Consider the following 24,337-nt stretch of genomic DNA (forward strand, 5'->3'; position numbering starts at 1 on the left):
AGGTTCCCCAGAAATCAATTTTCTTTAGGATTTTCATTACACTGATCCAATGAATTCTAGCTTTCAGTAGTATATTAAAAGTCTAAAACCATTTGGACTTTGATCCTTTGGATGTGGCCTGCCCTCCCCTTCCACCCCCTGCTGGAAACTTGTAGAATCTTTTAACTCCAGTATTTTGAAATTTCGTATTCATGTGCCTTGCCATGGATCTGTTTTCTTCCATTGTCTTGGGTACTCAGTGGGCTCTCTTTTTTTTTTTTTTTTTTTTTTCAGTGGGCTCTCTTAATTTAGAAAGTCCTATTCTTTATTTCTTGGTAGTTTTCTTGGAGTGTGTGATTTTTTTTCCTGATATTTTCTCTCTTTTTGTGGAACTTTTATTTGGATATTGGATTATTAGGATATTATCCTACTTTCTTTAAGATCCCCTTAGATTGGGGTGCCTGGGTGGCACAGTCAGTTAAGTGTCCCACTCTTGGTTTTGGCTCAGGTCAGGATCATGGGATTAAGCCCTGTGTTGGGCTCTGCACTCAGTGCTGAGACTGCTTGGGACTCTCTCTTCTTCTCCCTCTGCCCCTCCCCTCTGTGCTTGCAGGTGTGCTGTGCTATCTTAGATAAATAAATAAATACTAAAAAAACCTCCTTAGATTATCTTTGAACCTTTGTATTAAGCTTTCCCTTTCTGCTGTCATGTTTTTAATTTCTCGGTACTCTTTTTAATTATTTGTTTTGTTTTTCAGTAGCATTTCAGTATATCATCTTTGCAAGTAATATCTCTTATCTCTTGCTGAGGACTTCCCTGAGAAAGTCTTTTCTCCTTTGAGAAATTTTATTCCTTACTCCCACCCCATTAGCTGTCTTAGTAAAATAAAGCTTCATGAGGGTAGAGCTTTTTTTCCTGTTTTTTTTTTTTCACTGCTATTTTCCTAGCACCTCAAACAATGCCTGATACATAGTAGATGTTTAAATATTTCTGGAATAAACTGAACAGTCATTATGATGATACTAACATGTTAAAAATGATCTATTATAGATCTAATCTGTCTCTTTGAGATTAACCTTTTTTTATTGCTCTTAGAAATTTTTCTGCAGATATCTGGTAATACTTTATCATCTGTTTCTATTTAAAAAGGGGGGTAAAAAGCTGATTGAAATATATAGATAAATGGATAGGACTTGGCATCTTGGGTTTCATGAGTGATCTGATTTTATTATCTTGTTGGAGATATCTTGATATTGGTATCTAGTTCTTCATTCTTGGCTGGTCCAATTCCCTGGACTACTTCTTTTAATCTCTGGATACAAAAGTCTGAGAGCAGAGAGGGAGAGGATTACAAGTCTCAACATCCAGAATGTATATATTTACTAGCTCCTGTTTTCCGTATGGCCCCATACCTTCATCTGGACCTAGTGTCCTCCCTGGAGAAGAAGGATACTTTTAGCCTTTTGCTGGAGTGGGAAACATGGTGAAAATGTACAGAATGTGGGAGAAAAATCTCAGGATCTAACTGCTCCTAAAGGGCTTCAATTAGTCTTTTTTTTTCTTTTAATATGGGAATGGATTGTGGTTCTGTAGTTCTTTCTTATGTTAGTTCAAACAGATACTTGTTGAATACTTACTATATTCTGAGTTCTGCAGGTGAAGTAGGGGTAGGGCATGGACACTATACACAGAGGGGACCACAGGAGCAGGGATCCTGAAGCCAAAAACTGCTTGAGGTGTAGCTGGAACCTGATCTTCAAGAGTGTTGTCAAGGTATGCCATTCTAAAGGATAGGTAACAGGATTCACTATTAGTTAATTTTCTTTACTTCTTGCTTTCTTCATTTTACTCCTACTTCCTACTTCTAGAGGAGTTTGATTTCATCAGTTCTTGAGAACTGGGGCTTCTGTGGTATACCTTGGTTACTGTCTGCTTTCTCTGTTGCTCATTTAGCTATCAGCCACTCATCTTTTTTCCCAGTTCAAAATTTAAACAAGAAAATTGAAACATTTTTTTTTCACTATTTGTCAATGAGGTAGGAGTGAGATTAGTTGCAAATATTCAAGCTACCATCTAGGCTCAAAAGTCTTACTGTAGGACATTTAATGAAATTTGAGGAGAGCAGACACTAGGAATCCTATACAGTATCAAGCCAAGCTTTTAATTTCAAGTGATCCCAGGTTGATAAGTACATTTGGGTGTCTGGCAGATATAGTAGAGGAGGAACCCACTTTTCACACAGGGCCCAGAGTATTCCTACAGGTAAAGTTCCAAGGGATATGCATTCATAGTCAAAGGTTACCAGGCACTCTAGGAAATGGAACACAGTGAGAGGGAGCTAGCAGGAGCAACAAAAGAGTAGTAAATACTAAGCCCTCAGATTGTGGGATTATCAGACACAGACTGTTATATAAATACGTTTAATAAATTGAAAGAAAAGGAAATGGAGAAAATGGGTATATAGCCACAAAATTATAAAAATGAAAAAACCATTTTGGAAAAAGATCAAATAGAACTAGAAATGAAACACTTAGTCATTGAAATAAATTTAAGCCTGGGTTAACAGGACAGTTGAAGAGGGAAGATTGATGGAATGGTAGATCTTAGAAAATTATCAAAAACAGGGATGCCTGGGTGGCTCAGCAGTTTAGCACCTGCCTTTGGCCCAGGGCGTGATCCTGAAGTCCCGGGATCGAGTCCCATGTTGGGCTCCCTGCATGGAGCCTGCTTCTCCCTCTGCCTGTGTCTCATGAATAACTAAATAAAATCTTTTATCTTTTTTTTTTTAAAAAGAAAATTATCCCAAACATAGCACAGTTGAGACAAAGAACTCCAGAAGGAGAGATAAGAGAAAATGGCAGAATCAGAATTTCCCAGAGTGAACAGGATACCACAATGGTTCAGAAAGTCCAGTGAAGCTCAGCAGGTTATGAAAGAAAAAGAGGATGAAGAAATAGGCTGACTTGGTGTCAAGTTTGGTACTGCAGAGCACCACAAAGAGATTTAAAAAGCAACCAGAGAGAAGACAAATTACCAAAACAACGATTCTGTAGCCACCTGACTCCTTGACAGCGGTAATGGAAGCCAGAAGACAGCAGAATGTTAGTTTTAATGTGCTATGAGAATATAGCTGTCCGTCTAGAATCTCTACCCAGTGAAACAATCTTTCAAGAATGAGGGTAAAGACTTTTCAGTCACAGAAACAGAATAAACTTGCTAATAACAGATTATCCATGAAGGAAATTCTAAAGGATAAACTTCAGACAGAAGCTAATATCATAAAAGAAATTGTAAAAAAAAAAAATTGTAATGGAAATTAGGAAAATTTTAAAACCGAATGAGAACATATCAAAACCTGTGACAGCTGGGAGAACATTTGTAACACTAAACACTTACATTAGAAAAGAAGAAATGCTGGAAATTAATCAGCTAAGCAAATAATTCAAGCTAGAAAAAGAACAATAGGATAAGCCCAAAGAAAGAAAATGCAAGCAGATGAACAGACATCAATGAAACAGAAAGCAAGCAGACAATACAGAGGCTCAGGAAAGTTGGGTTTTTGAAGAGTAATAAAATGGACAAATGTCAGGTGAGCTCAATGAAGGAAACTAGAGTGATGATACAGTATTAGGAAAACAAAAGTTATGTGCACAGAAATTAAGATGAGTAGAGGAGGTTATAGGAATGCCTTTCTGGCAATAAATATGAACATTTAGACAATGAATATCTAGAAAAATATCATTTATCAAAACTGATTTAAGAATTGGAAATTCTAAATAATCCTGTAACAATTAAAATGTGAAATCATTAAAAATCTTGTTTCAAGGGTACAGGTGAACTATACAATGGGATCAAGGTGTATTTTCTGTGGAAACAGGAAGAAGTGACATACCAAATGCATTGGCTTTTAGCAATAAAATTATCCATGATAACAGTGCCCTAACAGTGATAGGCCAGTTCTGTTCATTACTGGAATAGAAGGATCTTTTATGGTCCAGAATAAATTATATACTTATCAAAAAAAAAACCTTGTTTCAAACAAAACTCTAGGCCCAGATGCTTCTGCTGTCAAGTTTTACCTGACATTCAACAATGTCAGCCTGTTCCAGAGTATAGATGGGGAATACTCTCCAGCTGAATGAAGCATAACCAGTAACCACATGAGAAAGGAAACCCACTTATCAGTCTCACTTATAACTGGCAAAAATCCTAGACAGTATATTAGCCAACTAAACCTAACAGATATAAAAACCTGACCAAGTTGGGATTATCCTAGGTCATTAAGGGTGTTCTAATATTTAAACATTTATAGTGTAACTTATCATATTAACTAATTATAAGGGGAAAAATCATACTATCCTCTTAGTGGGTGGACATGCAGTTTTGGTTAAAATTAAACAAATTATAAAAAACTTAAAATGATGGTGGGAATTTTCATGATCCGTTAAAGGGTTTCTACACAAACCTACAGCAAATACCATACTTAATGTTGAAATAGTGAAAGCCTTACCTTTGAGATCAAGAGAAGATAAGAATGCACATATGACTATTGTAAGTCAACTTTATAGTAGGTATTCTAGCCAGGTAAGTAAAATAAGAAACAAAAAATAGATAAAGGTTGAAAAGAGGAAACCAAATTGCTGTTAGTATTCGTAGGTGATATGATTTTATTTTAAAGTATATTCAGAAACACCCTCATCTCTTATTTTACAAAAATAAGGCATTTGTTTTTTTTTGAATTAAAAAAATAGTAAAAATGAAATGAATCTCATGCATCTGGATGTAGGTCCTGAATCTGAGTACACTAAGTAGAGACAGCGAAACCTACAACTCCCCTGGTTGGTTTTCTGTCTTTCAGGGATCACTGTCTTTTGTTGCCAGATTTCCTAGTGTCTTGAAAACTGTTGTTTTATACATTTTGCTCCAGTATCTTAAAACTGTTGTTTCATATAAAAAACATGTGTTTGTTTTTGGCTGTTCCAAATGGGAGGGTAAATCTGGTCTCTGTTATTCCCTCTTGCTGGAAGCAGAAGTTTAATTAAATGCTTATCAATTCTTAGTCCTCTTCTGTTAATAAAGAGTTATTTTAACATGCACTTTGTTCCGGTGCAAGGCCTTTCCTTTAAAAGCATGTGTAGGTTTAAAAAGAAGTTTTTTTTTTTTTTTTTTTTTTTAAAAAAAAACGGGTCATTGAAAGGCTTAATCCTGAGGACCTTTAAGTAGGGTAGGGAGGTGCCCTAAGATGGATAATTCCTGAGGCTTTTGTTTTTTTGCTGCTACATGCTTTGTTACCGAAGGCTGTTCAAGGTCTCACCACCGCTGGAGTTTTGACCCACTGATGTGTTTCATAAATTTTAATGAAAGACAGATTGAGAGAAACCACTGATGGGCCCACATGGTTGTACCAGATCTGTGCACTGGCTCAGAATGCAAATCTCTATGAAATTACTCTTAAGTTACCTTTGTGGAAAGCCCCAAACTCCATCTTCTGGCTCGTATGATCTAGCTAGGTCAGATCAAAAGTGATTTACAAAAACTTTCATGTTCTTGGCACATTGCTATGATTTATTTTTAAGTCACAGAAAATTGTCCAAATATTAGCACACATATTATATTTGCCAATAAACTAGGTATGGTTATATAGAGCACAGTGTGCTTTTTAAAGGAGTTTGTAAAGAATATGGTTTAACTTGCCAATGTGTGATAATAAGCTTATTTCTTGTGCATAATTATGAGATTTGTAATTCACTAGCAGATGTTTATTTTCATTTAGTTAAAATTCAGACGTTCTTGGCTTAACTCACATTTTCTCTGTATCTCACAAAATTAAAAAAAATTAGACAAATTTTTGTTCAAAACATCCTTTAAATGGGGCCATTATTGTAGAAACAGATTTTATTATTGCTGCTAATAAGGATCAGGGAGAGAAAAGGAAATTGAGATCTTTGAAGGGTCCCTCAACATCATTTAGTCCTATCTCTTTGAGCCTCCCCTGCTGCTGTCAGACCCACTAGCTTACAGAGCAGCAGAGCTGCCTCGTGGGGACTCTGGCTCTCTTCATTTCTGTAGCCTACTTGCTGAGCTAATGAATAGTGTAATGGCCAAGAGATAGGGAAAAATATTAGAGAAACCAAAAGGCCTAGATTATTTGAAACTAAATAATTAACATCAGAATAATGAGGGATTGACTGCCTTTCCCATGCTGGGTTCTAGTCCTTTGATCAAAGGGTGTCTTTTCTTTACTGTTTTATACTATCTTAATCAAAACAGCCTATATAAATAATTGGATTTGGGCTAGGTAGGATGAAAATGAAAGAGAGATTAGAAATAGCATATACTCCTTTTTTAAATTAAGCCTTCAGATGGATTTTAATAACTTAAACATGTTAACTGCAATTGCTATTCGTAGTTAAAAAGTGGAAGGGTATTTTATTTTGTTTTTGGTAATTCTTAACAGTATGTGTTTTTCTTTTCAGCTACTAAGTCAGGATTGTTACCTCCACCACCTGCACTCCCTCCAAGACCTTGTCCGTCACAGGTAGGAAACAGAAGTTGATTTCTGTGCACTGTTTGATAGTAGGGAAGTTGTCCTACCACTGTACTTCCTTTGCAAGGGTTGATAGCTACAGAACTAATTGGCTGGTCACATTTCCACGATGACATCTGGACAAAGCAGAGAGTGTGGTTTTATTTCTTATCCAGCCAGTCCCCCAACCTCATGTGGAAAAGGGAAAGTTTCCTCAATAAGCAACCAAACAAATGCATAGTAGTTCACCTTTGCCCCTAGAGGGTTGCATATTGTTTTCAGATAGAGAAAAGAGTAGAAGAATGGGCATTTCTCCAGTTGCGGGGGGCATGGTTTGTTTTTATGTATAATTTAGGTGTGTATATTTTCATCAGTATTTTAGGAGTTGTATTAATTCTCCATAATTAATGGTCATCACCATGGTGTTAGTGCTGTGTTTTGAGCCTATATTGCTTTCTGTAGGATGATATTTTCCTTTGGAACAATAAGCTGAAACAGCAGGAGTTGGGAGAGGGTGTCACCAAAATCTGCTTCACTTGTGAATTAATTCTGCCTCATTTATATGTGCTACTATGGCCTTATTCATCAACACTCCTTGTAGAGTTAGAAATGAGAAGCAAGCAGCAAATCTGCAGAGTGTGGTAAAGGGTGCTACAGATCTTTCTTTTCATTAATTGCTGTTAAAGAGACTTTAAAGGCCTTCTAACTTTAAGCAGAAAATGTCGGAAAATTTCTCTCTAAACAATCTCAGTTTCTACCTTATTACTCTAGATGGTTTAGAACATACCTTTCCATGTGGCACATCTTAGGACTTGCTGAGTCACTGAAACCACTTTTAACATTTGCTTGTCCTTCTTTTAGAGAATTAGATCATTTTTAGCATCCACTCAACCTTGAGGTGCAAATACAATGAGTACTGCTTTCCTTCCTCAGTTTGAAGGGTAATAAAAAAAAAACCCTGTTCTTCCTGACACATAAATGGGTGAGAACCCCCTTTCTAATACTCTAGGATTGGCTTTAAGAGATGTTGATTAGTCAACAAGTATTGAGTCCCCGCTGTATGTCTAATGGCAAGCTTTAGTTCTGTCCTAAGCTTTTCCCTGGTTATAATTTCTGTTCATTGAAATTAGTAGCTCTGTTTCTTGAGCATCTGCAGTAGACAGATATTGTGATAAGTGCTTTCAATGCATTATTTAATTTTCATGAAAATTCTATGAAGTAGTATTGTTTTATAGATGAGGAAGTTGAAGCATACAGGGGTTAAGCAAGTCAGCCAAGGTGACATAGCTATTAAATAGGTAGAGCCAGCTCCCAAACCGAGGTCCATCTCCTAAAGGCCCCTGCCCTGCCCATCAATGGAGCTGAAGTGTCTATGCATACAGTAAGATAGTGATCTGTTGCTCTGGCAGGATGAGGCTTTCACCACATTCACCACTGTGGAGGACCTAGATGAGACCAAACTCCTGATTGGTACCAACAGGAAACCTGGGCTTTGTCACAACAAAATGTGGGCATTCTGGAGGCACTTATCTACTAGCTACTGGTTTTAAACTGGGGCTTGGGAGCCACTTGGATGAATGCGTGGAAGACCTGTCTGAAAGAACTTTTGTGATCAACCTCCTTATCTTCTACTGCACAAGTAACAGTGATTACTTCCTGCTTGTGAAATGTGTTGCTGCTATTAGCAGTCCTCATCTGACCTGCTTGAGATGGGCTTCCTGCCTGCTTGGGGGCTTAGTGACCAAGGATCTGATGGGGGGCTGGGAATTCTCAAGTCACTGTTAATGAATGAGACTGCTTCTTTGTCTACCAGATTTCCCATCACAATGTAAACAGTGAGCGCAGTGCTCATCCCAAGCCTCCAACTCAGCTGCCTAACTATGGAGATTTCAGACTGCAGAAACAGGTGTGTAAGAAATGCAGGCAGAAAATCCCTTCACCACTTCCCTCCCCCTATTCTCCCCTTTTCTTCCACTGTGAGTGGGACACACACATTCAACCGAAGAAATCCTGGGTACCGAACACATGACTGTATTTAGTCCTTGTGCAGTGTCAAATTCCTAATGGTCCTGGGAGAGTCTCACCTAAGCACTTGGATGGGGGCACCTGTATATTCTAGTCTTTCCCAAACTGCTTATGATAAAGCAGTCTTCTGGGAGATGTTAATAGGGCTCTGTGGTTAAGACATGTTTGCAGGCTCCTGCCTCAGTGCCCGCTTGTGGAGAATCACAGTGCATATGGGCTCACTAAAGGATTTGAAGTCCTACAGTAAAGAAACCTGCTCAATTTTGGTAAAGCTCGCAATTCTGTAGTGTGCGTGACCATTCACCTCTTCATTTATACAATACTTAACCAATACTCTAAGGGCTTGGTGAGTAGGAAACATTATTCTACACCAGCCTTAAGATATTGGTAAGAACATTTCCAAACTACTTTCATCTGTCACCTCTTCTCCATATTATGTGATTAAAGTTAAATTATCATATCTGAGGCCAGTAGTTTTTCTTAGAAGAGTTGAAACCAAAAAAAGAAAGTTTACCACATGTTAGCTTTGGATTTCTAGTTGTCATGTTTTCAGTTTGTTTTGTTTTCTTATTTGCTTTATTTTTCTTTTTGGCTTATTCTCTCATGAGGTCATTTTTACTACTTCACAGCAAGCTTTATTACAGCAAACCTAAGCATTTTGAATTCCTCCTTTGCTCTGTTAAAATTTTTTTTTGAGTATTCCTTGTTATATATGGACAATTGAACTGACTTAGAAAAAAAAACCTCAGAGACTTTTTTACGAGACTTAAACTGTAGTACTGAGGGGAGAGAAACAAGGAGACTTGGTATAGTTTAAATCTTAAATTTGTTAATAGCTCTGACAAGAGATTAATATAAAGAGATTTTGGATTTAAAACTTTTAAATAAAGATTTTATTTATTTGAGAGAGAGAGATAGAGAAAACAAGCAAGGAATGGGGCAGAGGGAGAAGCAGACTCCCCACTAAGCAGGGAGCCCGACTCGGGGCTTGATCCCAGGAACCAGGGATCACAACCTGAGCTGAAGGCAGATCCTTAACTGACTGAGCCTCTCAGGCACTCCTGGATTTAAAATTTTCATATTATTTGACCTGATAAGTGGGTAATGCTAGATTATAATAAACAAGAAAACTTTCTGTTCCCTAAAAAGGAACAACTGTTTAAAAAACTATGTGGCCAGTCAGTGATATCCTTCGAGATTGTAAGTATGTAAGAGAAAAGCATTTGTACATTTGTAGATGTGTCCACAAAGGTATATATAGATTGTTTCTACATACACTAAAAGTATATCTCTACTTATATCAAGTGAGAGAGATGAGGTATAGGTTTTCAGCATAAAATGCAGTTTAGCTGGCCCCTGCTTACACTAAGCCTCAGTATGATATGGACATCTGGAGGAAATTATACAGATGGGGCCCTAGAGTTAGGAAAAGGAATAAATTCAAAGAAACAGATCTTTTTATTTTTCATACTATAGGTAAGATCAAGAGAGACCAATTGAATATATAAAGAATCAAATGGTTTGTGTTCCATATTTTCCTGGGGACAGGCTAGAGACCAAGGGCATGGTATTTTGGCTCAGATCAAAAGAGGTGACACATTTATTTATAAATTTTTTTGAAAAGACTGATTCATAACATAAATGACTAAAAAGCAGAGTTAACTGTTTCATATAGAGCAGTGTTAACATGAGAGTTTAACTTAGTAGCTCACTGTTTGTCTGCATATAAACTGAGTAAAATAAAATGCCATCTACAGAGGTGCTTGTCCTGTGGGTCAGTTCTTTGCTAAGGGCCTATTGGGTACTCCAATAATTAAATCTCTTTAATAGTATTGATCTCATGCCACATTTCTTCTGGAAATAATCTTTATAAAAGAAAAGAGGTTTTTTGGTACAAAGGATAATCTTTTCAGTTTTATATTAACACCACATTTGATGTATTGGGGCTCCCTGTAGACTAATGTGCTCAGGATTTAAGCTAATTTCTTACCTTATAACAGCAAGTGCTTCTCACTGGCAGTGCAGGAGTACTAAAATAGCACTGTAGGATGAAAACACTGTGGAGGAAACATTTGATCAATACTTTTAAGCCTTAGACCAAGAGGGCTTCATGGAAGGGCTAAGGTAATCCATGAAGTGAGCTTTAAAATTTTTTTTTCAATTTTTATTTATGATAGTCACAGAGAGAGAGAGAGAGAGAGAGAGAGAGAGAGAGAGAGAGCGAGCCAGAGACATAGGCAGAGGGAGAAGCAGGCTCCATGCACCGGGAGCCTGACGTGGGATTCGATCCCAGGTCTCCAGGATCGCGCCCTGGGCCAAAGGCAGGCGCTAAACCGCTGTGCCACCCAGGGATCCCTGAAGTGAGCTTTAAACAAGAAAACTTTTCTTTTCACATGGCCAAGGAGTTCAGAGCATTAATGTAAAGAAAAAGCAAATTCATGGTTCAGGCATGCAAGAGATCCCCATGTGTTTAAGGAACTGCCTGAAATTTAGAAAGCTAGATTTTAGGGGAGAGAGATTTAGTGTTTGAACATGGCAGTGAAGAGCCAGTGACCTGCCCACTTGAGTCCCAGTAATGCCAGAGCTTTGGGAGAGGAAAGGTACCCTGACAAGAGAGTTCTGTTGGGGGAACAGCCCTTGAGGGGATAGCACAGGGCATCAGTTAGCCCAGTGGTACTCGTACACACTGGAATAATCTGGGGGAGAGCTTTGAACCTACTGAGGTCTGGGTCCTACCCCAAGAGATTTTGGTGTGGTGGGTGGCCCAGGCATTGGGAGTTTTAAGAAGCTCCCCACATGATTCTAAAGTATAGCCAGGATTGAGAAACACTGAATTAAGGCAAGAGAAGGAATGTTCAAAGACCAACTTGAGAATGTAGGGAATTTGTTGATGGTATGCCCAGTTCTTAAAGGGCACAGTGGAAGGCATTCTTGAGTTGGGGAGGGTGGGAGGCATAAGGTCAGGTTAGGGGATGTACTCCTACCCTGTGGTGACAAGAACCCAGATCCTGATGAATGGCCTTGGGAGTTTCTGCCTTCTTGAGATGGCTGACTCCAGTAGGGTTAGAGGGCTTGATGGAATGGTCTTGCTGGAAGGACTAGCCACTGTGCACCTCAGGTCCTGTGTGTGCTATTGTGAAGGACTAGCCATGCACCTGGATGGTCATGAGAGGAAACCATAGTCCATGCAGCAAGTCCTTCATCTAACCTTGTCATCTGGCTAGAATCAGGTCTCTAAGGCAATACTGAACCCAGTAGGAATATGCTGGGCATGCTGTTCCCTTTCAAAGCCAAATTTCTTAGACACGACTTTTTAGATAAGATCCTACCCTCTTTTATTTGGAAGGAAAGACGGGCTCACTTAAACTAAAATGGCAGTTTGTAGGCCCTGAACTACTTCTGAAATATTTGACACTATGCTTTTCTAGAAAATGTCCTTATAAATTAGTATCCTGTCATTTCAAGTCTTCTTTCTGTGAGTTAATGTAGAGTTGGTGATACAAAATAGTAAATTCTCCTGGAAGAAATAAAGAGTAGAGCTCACCCACACTTGTTCTTTTTTTCTCAGTCTTTTGGGGGTGGAGAGGGGCATTACTTGTGATCATGTAAGTTTCTCACAGAGTTATTTAATAGATTTTTAACATGTAAATTTGATTAAAGCTTAACATGCATACTGAATCTCTATTAAGCACATACTAAATCCATTTTTATTTTTTATTTAAATTTATTAACCAACATATAGTACAACATTGCTAAATCCATTTTTAATAGAGTAAAATGGAGTACTATCTCATTGGGAACTTTAAATATCTAATAAGAAAACAGCAGGAAACATTCTTTAAGTATAAACAATATAGAAATGTTACCGCTTCTAGCATTTCATGGCTTTTCTCTCTATCAAATTAAAATTCAGTGGGCATACATCAAATATGAGATCTTTTGCTATAATATATGTAGATGATCTCATGTAATATACACTAGTCATTGAATCACCTTAAGAGCATGTTGGCTTTATATAAAGCATATTAATGAGCTTTCAAAGATATATACAGCATCCTAATTTTCACTTGTCAATATGTAATTTTAGTACATGTCAAGAAGTATTTTTTCTATGTATTCATTTATTAGAAACTTTATAATTATTCTAAAGAGAATTTACAAACCTGTCACCTAAGATGACACCTTCCCTTTCTTCCAGTGTGTTACCCTGTTCTGTCTTACAGTGCACACTGTAGATGAGCTGAAAATCACAGTATGTAAATGAGTATTTCTGTAATTAAGAAAGAAAGTCTAGGCCCAGGATTGATCTTCATCTGTGATGAGGAAAAAACATACTAAAAGCTGTAGAACGCTATATAAATGTTTCCGTGGTCTTGCTTAGCTCTACTACTCTGTAACTTTGTGGGAAGTAAGCAGATTAGTCTCACAAGACCTACTGCCTGTTTTATAAAATGTAAAGATTAGAGTAGATAGATCCTTCTAGTACTTAAGGTCTCTGAATCTGTGTTATAGTCCTCTGTCCAAGAAAAATTTTGTTGCAAATATAGTTGAAGCATCATAAAACACAATTGAGGACAAGATGACTTAGATTAATTTCTCCCTGCTTCCCCCCACTGCTGAGTACAACTTAAGAGCCCTGGACATAATAAACAGAAAGAGGACTTTGAAAGATGTAAACAGGAAAGTGGCCTGGCTAGGGCCTTAGGACTTGAGTAATGGCATGGCAATGAGTTCCCTGAATTGTAAGGAAAAAAACAACAACAACAATAAAAAACCTACAAAAAACCAACTCCCATATATCCTGGACTGCATACTGGAGAAGCTTGCAACCTGGAACTACCAACAAATGTAGATCCCCCCCCCCAAAAAAAAATAAAAACCCTTGAGAAAAGTCTCCTCTCTGGCCAAAGGACTGCGAAAAGGGTAGACAAACTAGATAGAAACCTTTTTGACAACACATGCCCTACACCAGCTAAACATCATGGATATACCTCCCTCTGGGGTCATCGAAGACCAATCTGGGAGTTAGCCTCTTGTCCCTCACTTGGTGGCAGTAGACAACGTAGGGTAGTACTTTCCTAGCTGGCAAACATGGTTTTAGCAGAGACCAAGGGGGTCTCCTAACCCTGATTTGATGGCAACAGGTGGCCTTGGAAGGTACTTTATACCCCCACAGATAGTGTCACTGGAGACAGACATTTCCCAATAAGCATACACTCAAGGAGTTTGTCACTAGTAGACCTGCCCAGTAATGAATGCTAAAGGGAGTCCTCCAGACTGAAATGAAAGGACAGTAGTTCGAAGCCGTAACAAGAAATGAAGAATGGTGAAGGCAGCCACGTCGGTAAATCTCAAAGCCAGTAGGGTTGATTTGTAACTCTTCTATTTTCTATAGGTTTCTATAGGTTTTAAAAGAAAAATGCTTAAAATAATAATTACGAATCTATGTTGATGGGCACATACATATAAAGATATAATTTGTGACAATGATAATATAAGGGGCAGCAGGGCTATAAAGGAGGAGAGTCTTTGTATACTATTGACACTAACTTGGTATTAATTCAGATTTGATTGTTGTAAAGTTAAGATGTTAACCAATCCTTAGGGTAACTATTAAGGAAAAAAACTAAAAAATATAAAAAATACAAAAATGAGAAGGTAACAAAAACAGTATACTAGAAAAACAATCAGTTAATCATAAAAAGAGAAGTGATGGGTGGACTGAGGAACCAAATAGGTACAAGACATAGAAAACAAGCAGCAAATGGCAGGGGTAAATCTTTCCTTATTTTTAATTACTTTAAATGGATACATGTCTCCAATTAAAAGGTAGAAACAGATGGATTTAAAAAATAATTCCAACGATATACTGTTTATAAGAGACTCACTTTTGATCCAATGATAAAAACAGGTTGAAAATAAAAGTGTGGAAAAACATACCTCATGCAAATAATAACCAAAAGAGAGTCTGGGTGGCTATAGTCACATCAGACTAAATAGACTTAAAGACAAAGATTGTTAGAAGACATAGAAGGACATTATATATTAACTCAAGGTTCACTCCATTAAGATGGTAAAAAAAAATTTTATAGAAATATGCACACCAAACAACAGAGCCCCAAAATGTATGAAGCAGAAACCAATAGAATTGAAGGGAGTAGCAGTTCTACAAAATCTCACTTTTAGTAATGGATAGAGCAACTTGACAGAAAACTGGTAAGGAAATAGAGGACGTGAACAGCAGTATAAATCCCCTAGACCTGAGCGACATCTATAGAACACTCCACCCAACAACAGCACAAGACAGGTTCTTCTCTAGTGCACATGGAACATTCCCCAGGATAGACCAGATGTTAGGCTACAAAACAAGTCTCAATAAATTTGAAAATACTGAAATCATACAAAGTGACCACAGTGAAATGAAACTAGAAATCAGTAACAGAAGTATCAGAAGATTCACTAAAATGTGGAAATTAGGCAGCATACTCTTAAAAAACCAGTGGGTCAAAGAAGAAATTATAAGTGAAATACCTAGAAAATACCTTGAGATGACTGAAAGGGAAAACATATCAAAACCTATGAGATGTTGGAATAACAGTACTCTGGTGGAATTTTACTATAAGCACTTATATTAAAAAGAAAAAGGGATCCAAAATCAATAAGCTAACTTTACACCATAAGAATTGAGAGAAAAAAGAGCAAGCTAAACCCAAAGGTAGCAGAAGGAAGGAAATGAGGTAGAGTGGAGATAAATGATAAGGAGAGTAGGAAAACAATAGCAAAATCATTGAAACTAAAAATTGATTTTTGTGTCCTCTAGTTAAAAGGCTTTATTTTAAATCAAAATCAGATTCTGATAAATTTATCTCTCACTGCAGATAATGTTGTTTTGAATTTATCAAGGTTGAATATTCCAGTAGAATGATTCTGATTGTGTAAGATCTTTTTTCCCATATTAATTTTGGCAGTGCATTTTACTGTATGTTCCCTAGTTGTAGGATTGGTTCATAGGTGACTCAAATTGCTCATCATAGCTGTTGGTTGGTGTAACCTGAAGACACAATTGTGGTTTAGACCAGCTTCTGTTGATTGAATCTTGAGAGTTCTACAAGTCCTCTCATAAGGATTTATTAAAGGAATTTGAAAGCTGTACTCAAACAGTTGGCATTGGATGAGAAATTAAGAAGGCAGAAGAAACTGCCATAGTGATAAGTTTGGAGAGAAGACAGAGACAGAGATATAGTGAGGAAATACTGGCATTTTTAAGATTTTATTTATTTATTTGAGACAAAGAGAGTGAGTGAGCACGAGGAGGTGGGGAGGGGCAGAGGTAGAGGAAGAAACAGATACCCCACTGTGTAGGGAATCCAACACAGAACTTGATCCCAGAACCCTGAGATCATGACCTGAGCCGAAGGTAGATACTCAACTGACTGAGCCTCCCAGTTACGTGGAAATACTGGGATTGTAGTAGTGGAGGGTGGATTAAGGATAAACCCCTGCTGTTTAAAAGAGCATGCATAGCTTTGCCAGCTCTCAACAAATACTATTAGAATTTATCCCAAAAACTGTTGAAAAGGAAAAGTTTTATGATGACATTTATTTTAGTATTATTAATAAAAATAAAAAACAATACAGGGGCACCTGGGTGGCTCAGTGGTTGGGCATCTGCCTTCAGCTCCAGTCATGATCCTGGGGTCCTGGGATCAAGTCCCACATCGGCTGCCCTGCAGGGAGCCTGCTTCTCCCTCTGCTTGTGTCTCTGCCTCTCTCTTTGTGTCTCTCATGAATAAATACACAAGATCTTTTAAAAAACACCAATACAGACAAATGTCCAAGAAGGTTAAGGGTGTTGGTATTACTCTGGTTAAGGGTATTGTTTATCTGCCTAATAGGATATTAGACATCTCTTAAAGTGATTAAATGGAAAATAGTAGAAAAGGGAGATAACAGCTGGGTACAGAAATGTTTCCTGATTGTACCACATAAAAGTGCTTAGTAAACCTTTGACAGTAAGGTGTTCTGCCTCCTTGGGTGATCTGCAAGGTCTGTGGAACACAGTGATTGGCCCCTTTTCCATGATCAGATTTTGAATTCCTTTCTCAGCGTTACTGGCCAGTGTTCCCTTGTAGGCTTTTGAGGTTTTTAACTCCCTAATGAATTTCCATGGACTTCTTTTCAGAGGTCTAAAGGGGTCACTTAAATAATTCATTTATAACTTACCTATCTCATCTTGTACCTTGTTTATATAAGTACAGTCTCTATTTTGGGGAGACTATATGAGTGGTATGTATGTAAATTGCAGTGTCCGTGAAGGTCTCCGGACATTTCAGTCCAAAATGTCAAGTCTCTACTGTCAAGCATTTGGAGGTAAACTGCTAAGTAATTGGTAGTAGTTTAGATAGCTCTTTTTGGTGGGAAAATTATGTAGTTTCTCGGGATCCCTGGGTGGCGCAGCGGTTTAGCGCCTGCCTTTGGCCCAGGGCGCGATCCTGGAGACCCGGGATTGAATCCCACGTCAGGCTCCCGGTGCATGGAGCCTGCTTCTCCCTCTGCCTGTGTCTCTGCCTCTCTCTCTCTCTCCCTCTGTGTGACCATCATAAATAAATAAAAATTAAAAAAAAAGAAATACATTGTATCTTTAAAAAAAAGAAAATTATGTAGTTTCTTAAAGAGTTTCTCTTTCAATTAATGTTTATGAAAAAGGGAAAAAGTGCTCTCTGATAGGACAGTTAGAATTTTAAAAACTCACTTAAAGCTTCATCAGAATAAACTGACACTTGGGAAGCTACTTTTAGACACCATGCTCTCAGAATTTATAAGACCTGTCATCATGTAGTTAGGATAACTCCAGGAATTGGGAGGTTCAAATATACTGTTTACTGAAATCTATCACGTAGTAGTTTTTTCTTTCTTTTTTTCCCCCATCTACTAGTTTTTTACGTCCATGTTCTCTGGATAGTGAACTCTTACTGCCCTTTCTCTGAAATGGTAATTTTGCATTGTACAGAATTGCAGGTTGAACGTTATTTTCCTTCAGCATTGTGAATGTATTCCCTCCTTTTCTTCTGGTGTTTCTTGTTGTTGTTAAGAATTCTCTTTTGGGGGATCCCTGGGTGGTGCAGCGGTTTGGCGCCTGCCTTTGGCCCAGGGCGCGATCCTGGAGACCCGGGATCGAATCCCATGTCGGGCTCCCGGTGTGCATGGAGCCTGCTTCTCCCTCTGCCTGTGTCTCTGCCTCTCTCTCTCTCTGTGACTATCATAAATAAATAAAAATTAAAAAAAAAGGGAAGAAAAGAAGGGAGGAAGGAAGGAAAGAAGGGAGGAAGGATGGAAAGAGGGAAGGAAGGTGCAAAGACTTATTTAAAAAAAAAAAAGAATTCTCTTTTGGTTCCTTTTTTCATCGTAAGATTTTCTGTATTTGACAGCACATGAGCAGAGGAAGCAGCAGGCAGAGGGAAGGAGAGAAGCAGATTTCCTGCTGAGCAGGGAGCTGCACACAGGACTTGATCCCAGGACCCTGAGCTCAAGGCAGATGCTCAACCAACTGAGCCACCCAGGCACCCTAATTTGGAACAATCTTAGTCATATCTCTGCAGGTTTTTAAAACAAGATTTTATTTATTTATTCACGAGAGACACACATACACACACACACAGAGACAGAGACATAGGCAGAGGGAGAAGCAGGCTCCATGCAGGGAGCCCGACGTGGGACTGGATCCCAGACCCCAGGATCATGCCCTGAGTCGAAGGCGGATGCTCCACCGCTGAGCCACCGAGGTGTCCCTCTCTGCAGGGGGGTGCAGGCTGTGTGCTCTATCTGCTTCTGTTCCCTTTCTTAGGGAGGCAGTACCAAGCACCTTCCCAGGCTTCATCCTGATTTTGCAGCTTCACAGGTAGTAAAGCACCACCTTAGCCTCTGGCTTCAGGAAATGAGCATGGAGGAGGCCCCCTGCCTCCTCTGGGGCATTGAAATACCTGTTACTCTGCTCTGTATGAGCTCTCAGCTGCCTCTGCCTGCTTCTGAACCCTCAGTCTAGCTAACTACTTTGTGATTTGGCCCTATAGGGGTGTTGAGCTGGCTTCTGAGTATGTCTAAGTCTTTTTAAATTTTAACACTTTTTGTGCTTGTGCTCTCTCATATCTGTCCTTGCACATTATTTTACAGCAGAGGAAGTTAAGGTTCAGAAAGTGAGTTTCTTGGAGCCTCTCACCTAGTGAGTGACAGAGCTAGCTAAGCTCTTGTAAAGAGGAGAGCTGGGAAAGATTTCTGAGGAGGTGCTAGAAATGTAATAACAAACATTGAGAGAGAGGGAGAAGGAGACAGAGGAATCACTCATTGCATAGCCCAAAGACTTGCTAAGCAAAAGGTCACAAGAATTTCCAGTTTCTGTGCCCACCAATAATTTTCTAAATATGAAGTATTTCCATACATTAGGCAAAATGCAAAAGTGCTTTTCTCAGTGCAGACTTGACTTAACATTTATCTTGGCCAGAATAGCTTTCACACTTTGGTCAGTGGACGATATTTGGTGTGGCAAAAGGCCAAGTGTTGTTAGCCCTATTCTGCTTTTTAAAAGGAAACAAAAAGGCAGAATTTTTGCATAATAAATAATTATATATAGTGCTTATATGCTAGATGCTCTTTTAAGTGCTTGACAAATATGTGCTTAATCTTCATAACAACCATGCACGATAGGTTCTGTTGCTATTCTCATTTTACAGATGAGTAAACCAAGGCACAGAGAACTTCAGGAATTTCCTCAAGGTCACCCACAGCAAGTAAGAATTAATATGATGGTTCCAGTCCTGGTTATCTTGCCTTAGAGTGCCAGTTCCTCCTATTATGCTATGCTATCCAACCATGTCTCAGAATTATTTTCTTTTGGTAATTTTGACACACAGCATGGAGCTCGAAATCACAACCCTGATATTAAGAGTTGCACACTCTTCTGACTGAGCCAGCAAGGTGCCCCTTAACCTATCTCTTCTTAACAACTGAGTTGACAATTGAGTTAACTCATTTGTTGACAATTATCTTTATCACGGATACACTTTATATTGTGAAACCTCTTAATGAATTAGCTTTACCCCACCACTAGTAACTTGTCTTCTTTCTTGGATGCCCCCCTTACTGTATTGTGCTCATGGTATTATCATGTAAAGCTGACTTTGCTAGCATCATTTCTCTGGAAGATGCTATAAGGTCATTCCACTGATGGAATATGCTTACAACAGGCCCATACTTTGCCAAGAGCTGTGACGGCACAGAGATTGCCCTATGCTCCTGCCTAATGCCATCCGTTTTATAGTTTCTCCTAGTGTGTATATGTATCTCATTTAAGTTCATTTTCTCATGTTGTATTGTCAAGGATTATAGGCAGTAGCTGGATGCCGTATTTCCCATAACTAACAAGCTACCCTAGTCTTTCCCCTGGAGGTCAGTTATGGTTGTTTTTTAGGTTCCTAAACAATGGAATATTTATTTGTCTTCTCTGTCCCCCTCATCACATGGTGATAAAAACCAATAAGTACTCCTGTGTGTCAGGGAAGGAGCAAGTATGGAAGTGGGGCAGGATGGAAGGGTGTCCAAATGTGCTGTGGTGTTAATGGGAAAGGACAATGAAGGACAGCTAGGAGTCAGACCCAGGGAGGCACCCTGACAGAATAGTTAAGAACATGGGCTCGGGGTTCAAATTTTATCTCTGCCTCTTGCTGGCCGTGTATCTTTGGGCAAGTTATTTAGTTTGTCTCTCAGGTTCATCATATATAAAGTGGGGATGATGATAGTGTCTACTTTCATAGGGTTGTTAAAATGATTAAATGGGTTAGTATCCGTAAAACACTTAGAATGGTGTCTGGCATATAGTCAGGCCTCAGTGGCAAGTAGCTATTATAATTATTACTGCTCCAGGCACAGCAAAACAGAAGCTGGTTCTAATTGGCAAATATGGAGGAGCAGACTTAGGATAACCAAAAATTAGTGGCCGGTCCTAAGCCCAGAATGAGTGCTGGACTGGCTTACTAAACCACTTCTAGTAGAATGGTATTCTTTCCTGCTGTTGTGACCTTTCATTGGCTGGCCCTCTGCCTATGTCATGACATGGGTCAGCAAACTACAGTCTTTAGCTCCAAATCCAGATCATCACCTTTTCCTGTAAATAAACATGAAGGAGGAGAATTGATGGAAAGACAGATAGACCTCCTAATAAGGCCTTTTAACCTACCATCTCCTAACTCAAGAATTGTGATGCCTGTATTTAGTTTGCAGCTTTGCCTTGAGGACCTTTATCTAACCAAGATGCTCTCTGTGTTACAGTTTACTAATAAAGCCTTGAGCAAATACTCTTGACTCAACCAGTAGCTTCAAAGAGTTGCTGTGGGCAGGCCTTCTTAACTTTGTTTTCTCAGGCATAATAGAGGAAACCAGACTAAGGCCTTGCCTTTAAGGTGAGAAAGAGGGAAAGAAGCCTGTCCAGGAGAAACAGGATAAAGGATTTCTTTGTTCCCAACTCCTCCTGAATACTCTCTTCTGTTCAGCAAGTTCTGTAGGTATCACTTCCTGGTGTGTTGGTAAATGTTCCCTCTGGAAAAAGGAACAGCCCCACTCTGTAGCCTTTCCTGATGTCTGTGTTGTAAATCTCCCACACCGTGGCTGATGGCAGGTGTGGCTGGGAGGTGATGTGTGTCCTCAGCTTGTTGCTGCTAGTGTGTTGGGTAGTAGACAGCTTCACTCGCTGCTGGACCCTTGTGTCAGGAACTCTGTGTGCCACACAGGAGTGTTTTGTTTGTTTGTTTGTTCGTTTTTAGTCTAGGGCACTGTTTCAGCCCAATCCCAGAACGTGCTGCTAGAAATGGGACCATATTTTTGAAGTCGCTAGAAATGAAAACTTCCCTCTTGTTTACATTTAACTTGTGCCACTAGGTGGCACTTTAAGGACATTACAGGAAATTGGCTCCACTGGATTTATTTTTTAACTTTTTATCGAAGTAGAACATACATATTGAATAGTGTACATTGAGTATGCAACTGAATGAATTTTCAGAAGCTGAACACATGTGTATAATCAGCACTTAAGTCAAGAAACAAAATATTACCAGCACCCCAGAAAGCCCATCTTAGGCTGTTTTCCAGTTACTGTCCCTTAGGGTTACCAATCTTCTCACTTATAACAGCATAGATCAGTTTTACCTGTTATCTGCCTTACATAAGTGGAACCACACAGTAGATACTCTTGTGTCTGGCTTCTCTTGCTTACACAGTGTTGTGTGATTCATCCATATTCTTGTGTATAACTATAGGTCATTGCTGTATAGTATTCCATTGTATATGCAAAAATATCACTGTTGTCCACTGTTGGTGGACATTTGGTTTTCAGATTTTGGCAATTATGGATCATGCTGCTGTGCATATTCATGTACAAGTTTTTGAGTAGGTGGATACTTTCATTTCTCTTAGGTTTCTGCTTATAGTAGAATTGCTGGGTCATAGGATAGGCATATGTCCAGCCTTTCCTATAGGTACCTATAGGTACTGCCAAACAGTTTTATGAAGTGTTTGTACTGATTTATACTCCATCAACAATGTTCCTGTTCCACTTCTTACATCCTCGTCAGTACTGGATTTATTTTGTGACTGGCTCTTAACTCTTAACTAATTTTTATAGTTTCCTCTCTAGCCAGCTATTTCTAATTGAAAGTTTTAAAAGCCACCTTCTTCTGATGGACATAGCTCATGCAGGAAGGGCTGTGTCAACCCAAAAGGGGACATTAATCACAGTCTAATTATCAGCTTTCACTAGTTAGAAAAGATGTTTTTCAAATACTACATTAATACAGAGCAACAGAACTGGGAATGGAATTCAAAATTTTAAGTGTGGTAAAATATCAAGTTAGGCTAGAGCTAGGGCTTTGAGGCACTTAGAAATTTTTATATACTTTTGCTCTTGTTGCCAGGCCTATATATGTCGGGGTTGGGGGGATTTCTAAAGGCCTCATATCCAGATATCTTTGAATTGTGATGGTGGTGGCTGCCTATTTAGTAATCATCTATTTGGTATGGTAAGAAGCATACACATGGCATCTTTTTTTTCAACCTTTATTCAGTGGGGAATATGAATCTCAAGAGAATCCTGTCATAGATCCCCTTACCTATGAAGTCTATGTTGTTGACTCTGCAGAGAGCATTATCGTATGGCTTTAGGTATGTGTTAAATAGAAGGTGGGGCTCAGACTTGACTCAGAGTTCTGTTCTATTAGTAGAAATTGGAAATAGAAGAACAAAATCCCAGTCATCATTGCCAAAATATTTGTCTTTTAGACCAAAATAAAGCACTCATGGTTCTTTGTCACAGTAAATCTGTTTCATGGATTATTGTCCATAATCCAGTGGATTCCAGAAATCCCCAAGAGATTATGCTATTTGACTGCTGTGTCCAGGGACTAGTTGCCCATTATAGTCACTGATTATCCACTTCTATTGCAGTTGTCCCTGAGCTCCTCTGTCAGCGTTCCCCTGGTTGTTGCCAATGTTGGATTGGCCAGCTGTAGGGGACCACCAGAGATGTTCAGTATAAGCTGCCTGAGACACCTGTGCTGAAACAGCCCTAAAATCTGAAAGAGCTTTTATCTTTAAAAGCTTCTTCCCTCCAATATTAATAGCAATGTCCAGTGGCACAAATTTGGACCTTGGATAGCCTGCTTTATAGGATCTGTGTATAATCTAAATTGGAGTCAGCACTTTCGCAGTCTAGGTTTTCATCTTTTGGCAAGAGAGGAAGAGTCCTTTATGTTGAATTGGCTACTCTTTGCAGTTGCAGAATCTATGCCTGGGAAACCAGTTGTATATTTACTCACTTTTCTTTAAAAATTTGTTTATTTATTTTAGAGACAGAGCATTAGCAGGGGGAGGGGCAGAGGTAGAGGGAAAGAGAATCTCAAGCAGACTCCCCATAGAATGTGGACCCCAACTTGGGGCTCGATCTTACGATCCTGAGATTATGACCTGAGCCGAAACCAAGAGTCAGACACTGAGCCACCCAGGCGCCTCTGTATATTTACTCTTTTTTTTGTATCTTTACTCTTAATTATTATAGTAGCTGCCATTATTGAGTGGCTACTATGTTACTATGCTTAGCACTCTAGACAGCTGTTTTGCTTAATCTTTACAAATGCTAGAAGTTAGGTGAATTATCCCCTTGTGCAGATGAAGAAACTGTGGCTCAGAGAGGTTAAGCACATGCTCTGGTTATATACCAAGCAAGCACAAATCCTGGACTGATTCCAGAGCCTCTGCACTGTAACTGATGTGCTCTGGGGCTCCAGTTACTGTAGGATGAATTCTTGACTTGTCCAGTAAAACACAAAACACTGTTGGATTCTTACTAGCTCATTCCCCACATGGATTTGGGTACTTGCTGTGTGCTTCCATTCAGCTTAGGCATGGGAAAGGACAGTGAAGCAAAACACATTGAGCCCTCCAAGTGCTTACACATCAGCTCCATTTCTGTCTCTCAGAGGTGACTTGGGTCATGGATTTTGGTCATCGTTCTTGCAGAGAAATTCAGCTTTTTTGGAACTTCTCTCTGAAACTGATTGTGGCATGCCATGATGGGCTTTGCTGTGGCCAGTGTGCTGCTGGCCATTGGTTCTGCATCTTCTATGGCTGGATGTGACCACATGGCTATTTCTAATGTGCCCTTACCTAGTAGAGATGGAGGTCAGGTGAAAGGTTGGCACCAAATGACCTTTAGAATATCAGTGGGATGCTGGAGATTCCCTAGAGGCCAAAGCATGATTGTCTGC

The 24,337-nt window shown here is 39.0% G+C and overlaps 1 protein-coding gene across 6 annotated transcripts in view; it reads left to right on the top strand.

Moving 5' to 3' along the window:
* REPS2 (RALBP1 associated Eps domain containing 2) overlaps positions 1 to 24,337 on the top strand; it is a 227,493-nt gene that overhangs the window by 161,704 nt on the left and 41,452 nt on the right. For 4 of the 6 annotated variants that reach the window (XM_041740770.1, XM_041740772.1, XM_041740771.1 and 1 more), the window contains exons 14-15: positions 6,457 to 6,518; positions 8,320 to 8,412. In XM_041740770.1, coding sequence (XP_041596704.1) covers positions 6,457 to 6,518; positions 8,320 to 8,412 — 155 coding nt within the window. The remainder of the gene's footprint in view (positions 1 to 6,456; positions 6,519 to 8,319; positions 8,413 to 24,337) is intronic. The other 2 variants (XM_041740774.1, XM_041740776.1) reach the window with 1 other exon arrangement.

This window comes from Vulpes lagopus, chromosome X (assembly GCF_018345385.1).
Source record: "Vulpes lagopus strain Blue_001 chromosome X, ASM1834538v1, whole genome shotgun sequence".
Lineage (NCBI taxonomy): Eukaryota > Metazoa > Chordata > Mammalia > Carnivora > Canidae > Vulpes > Vulpes lagopus.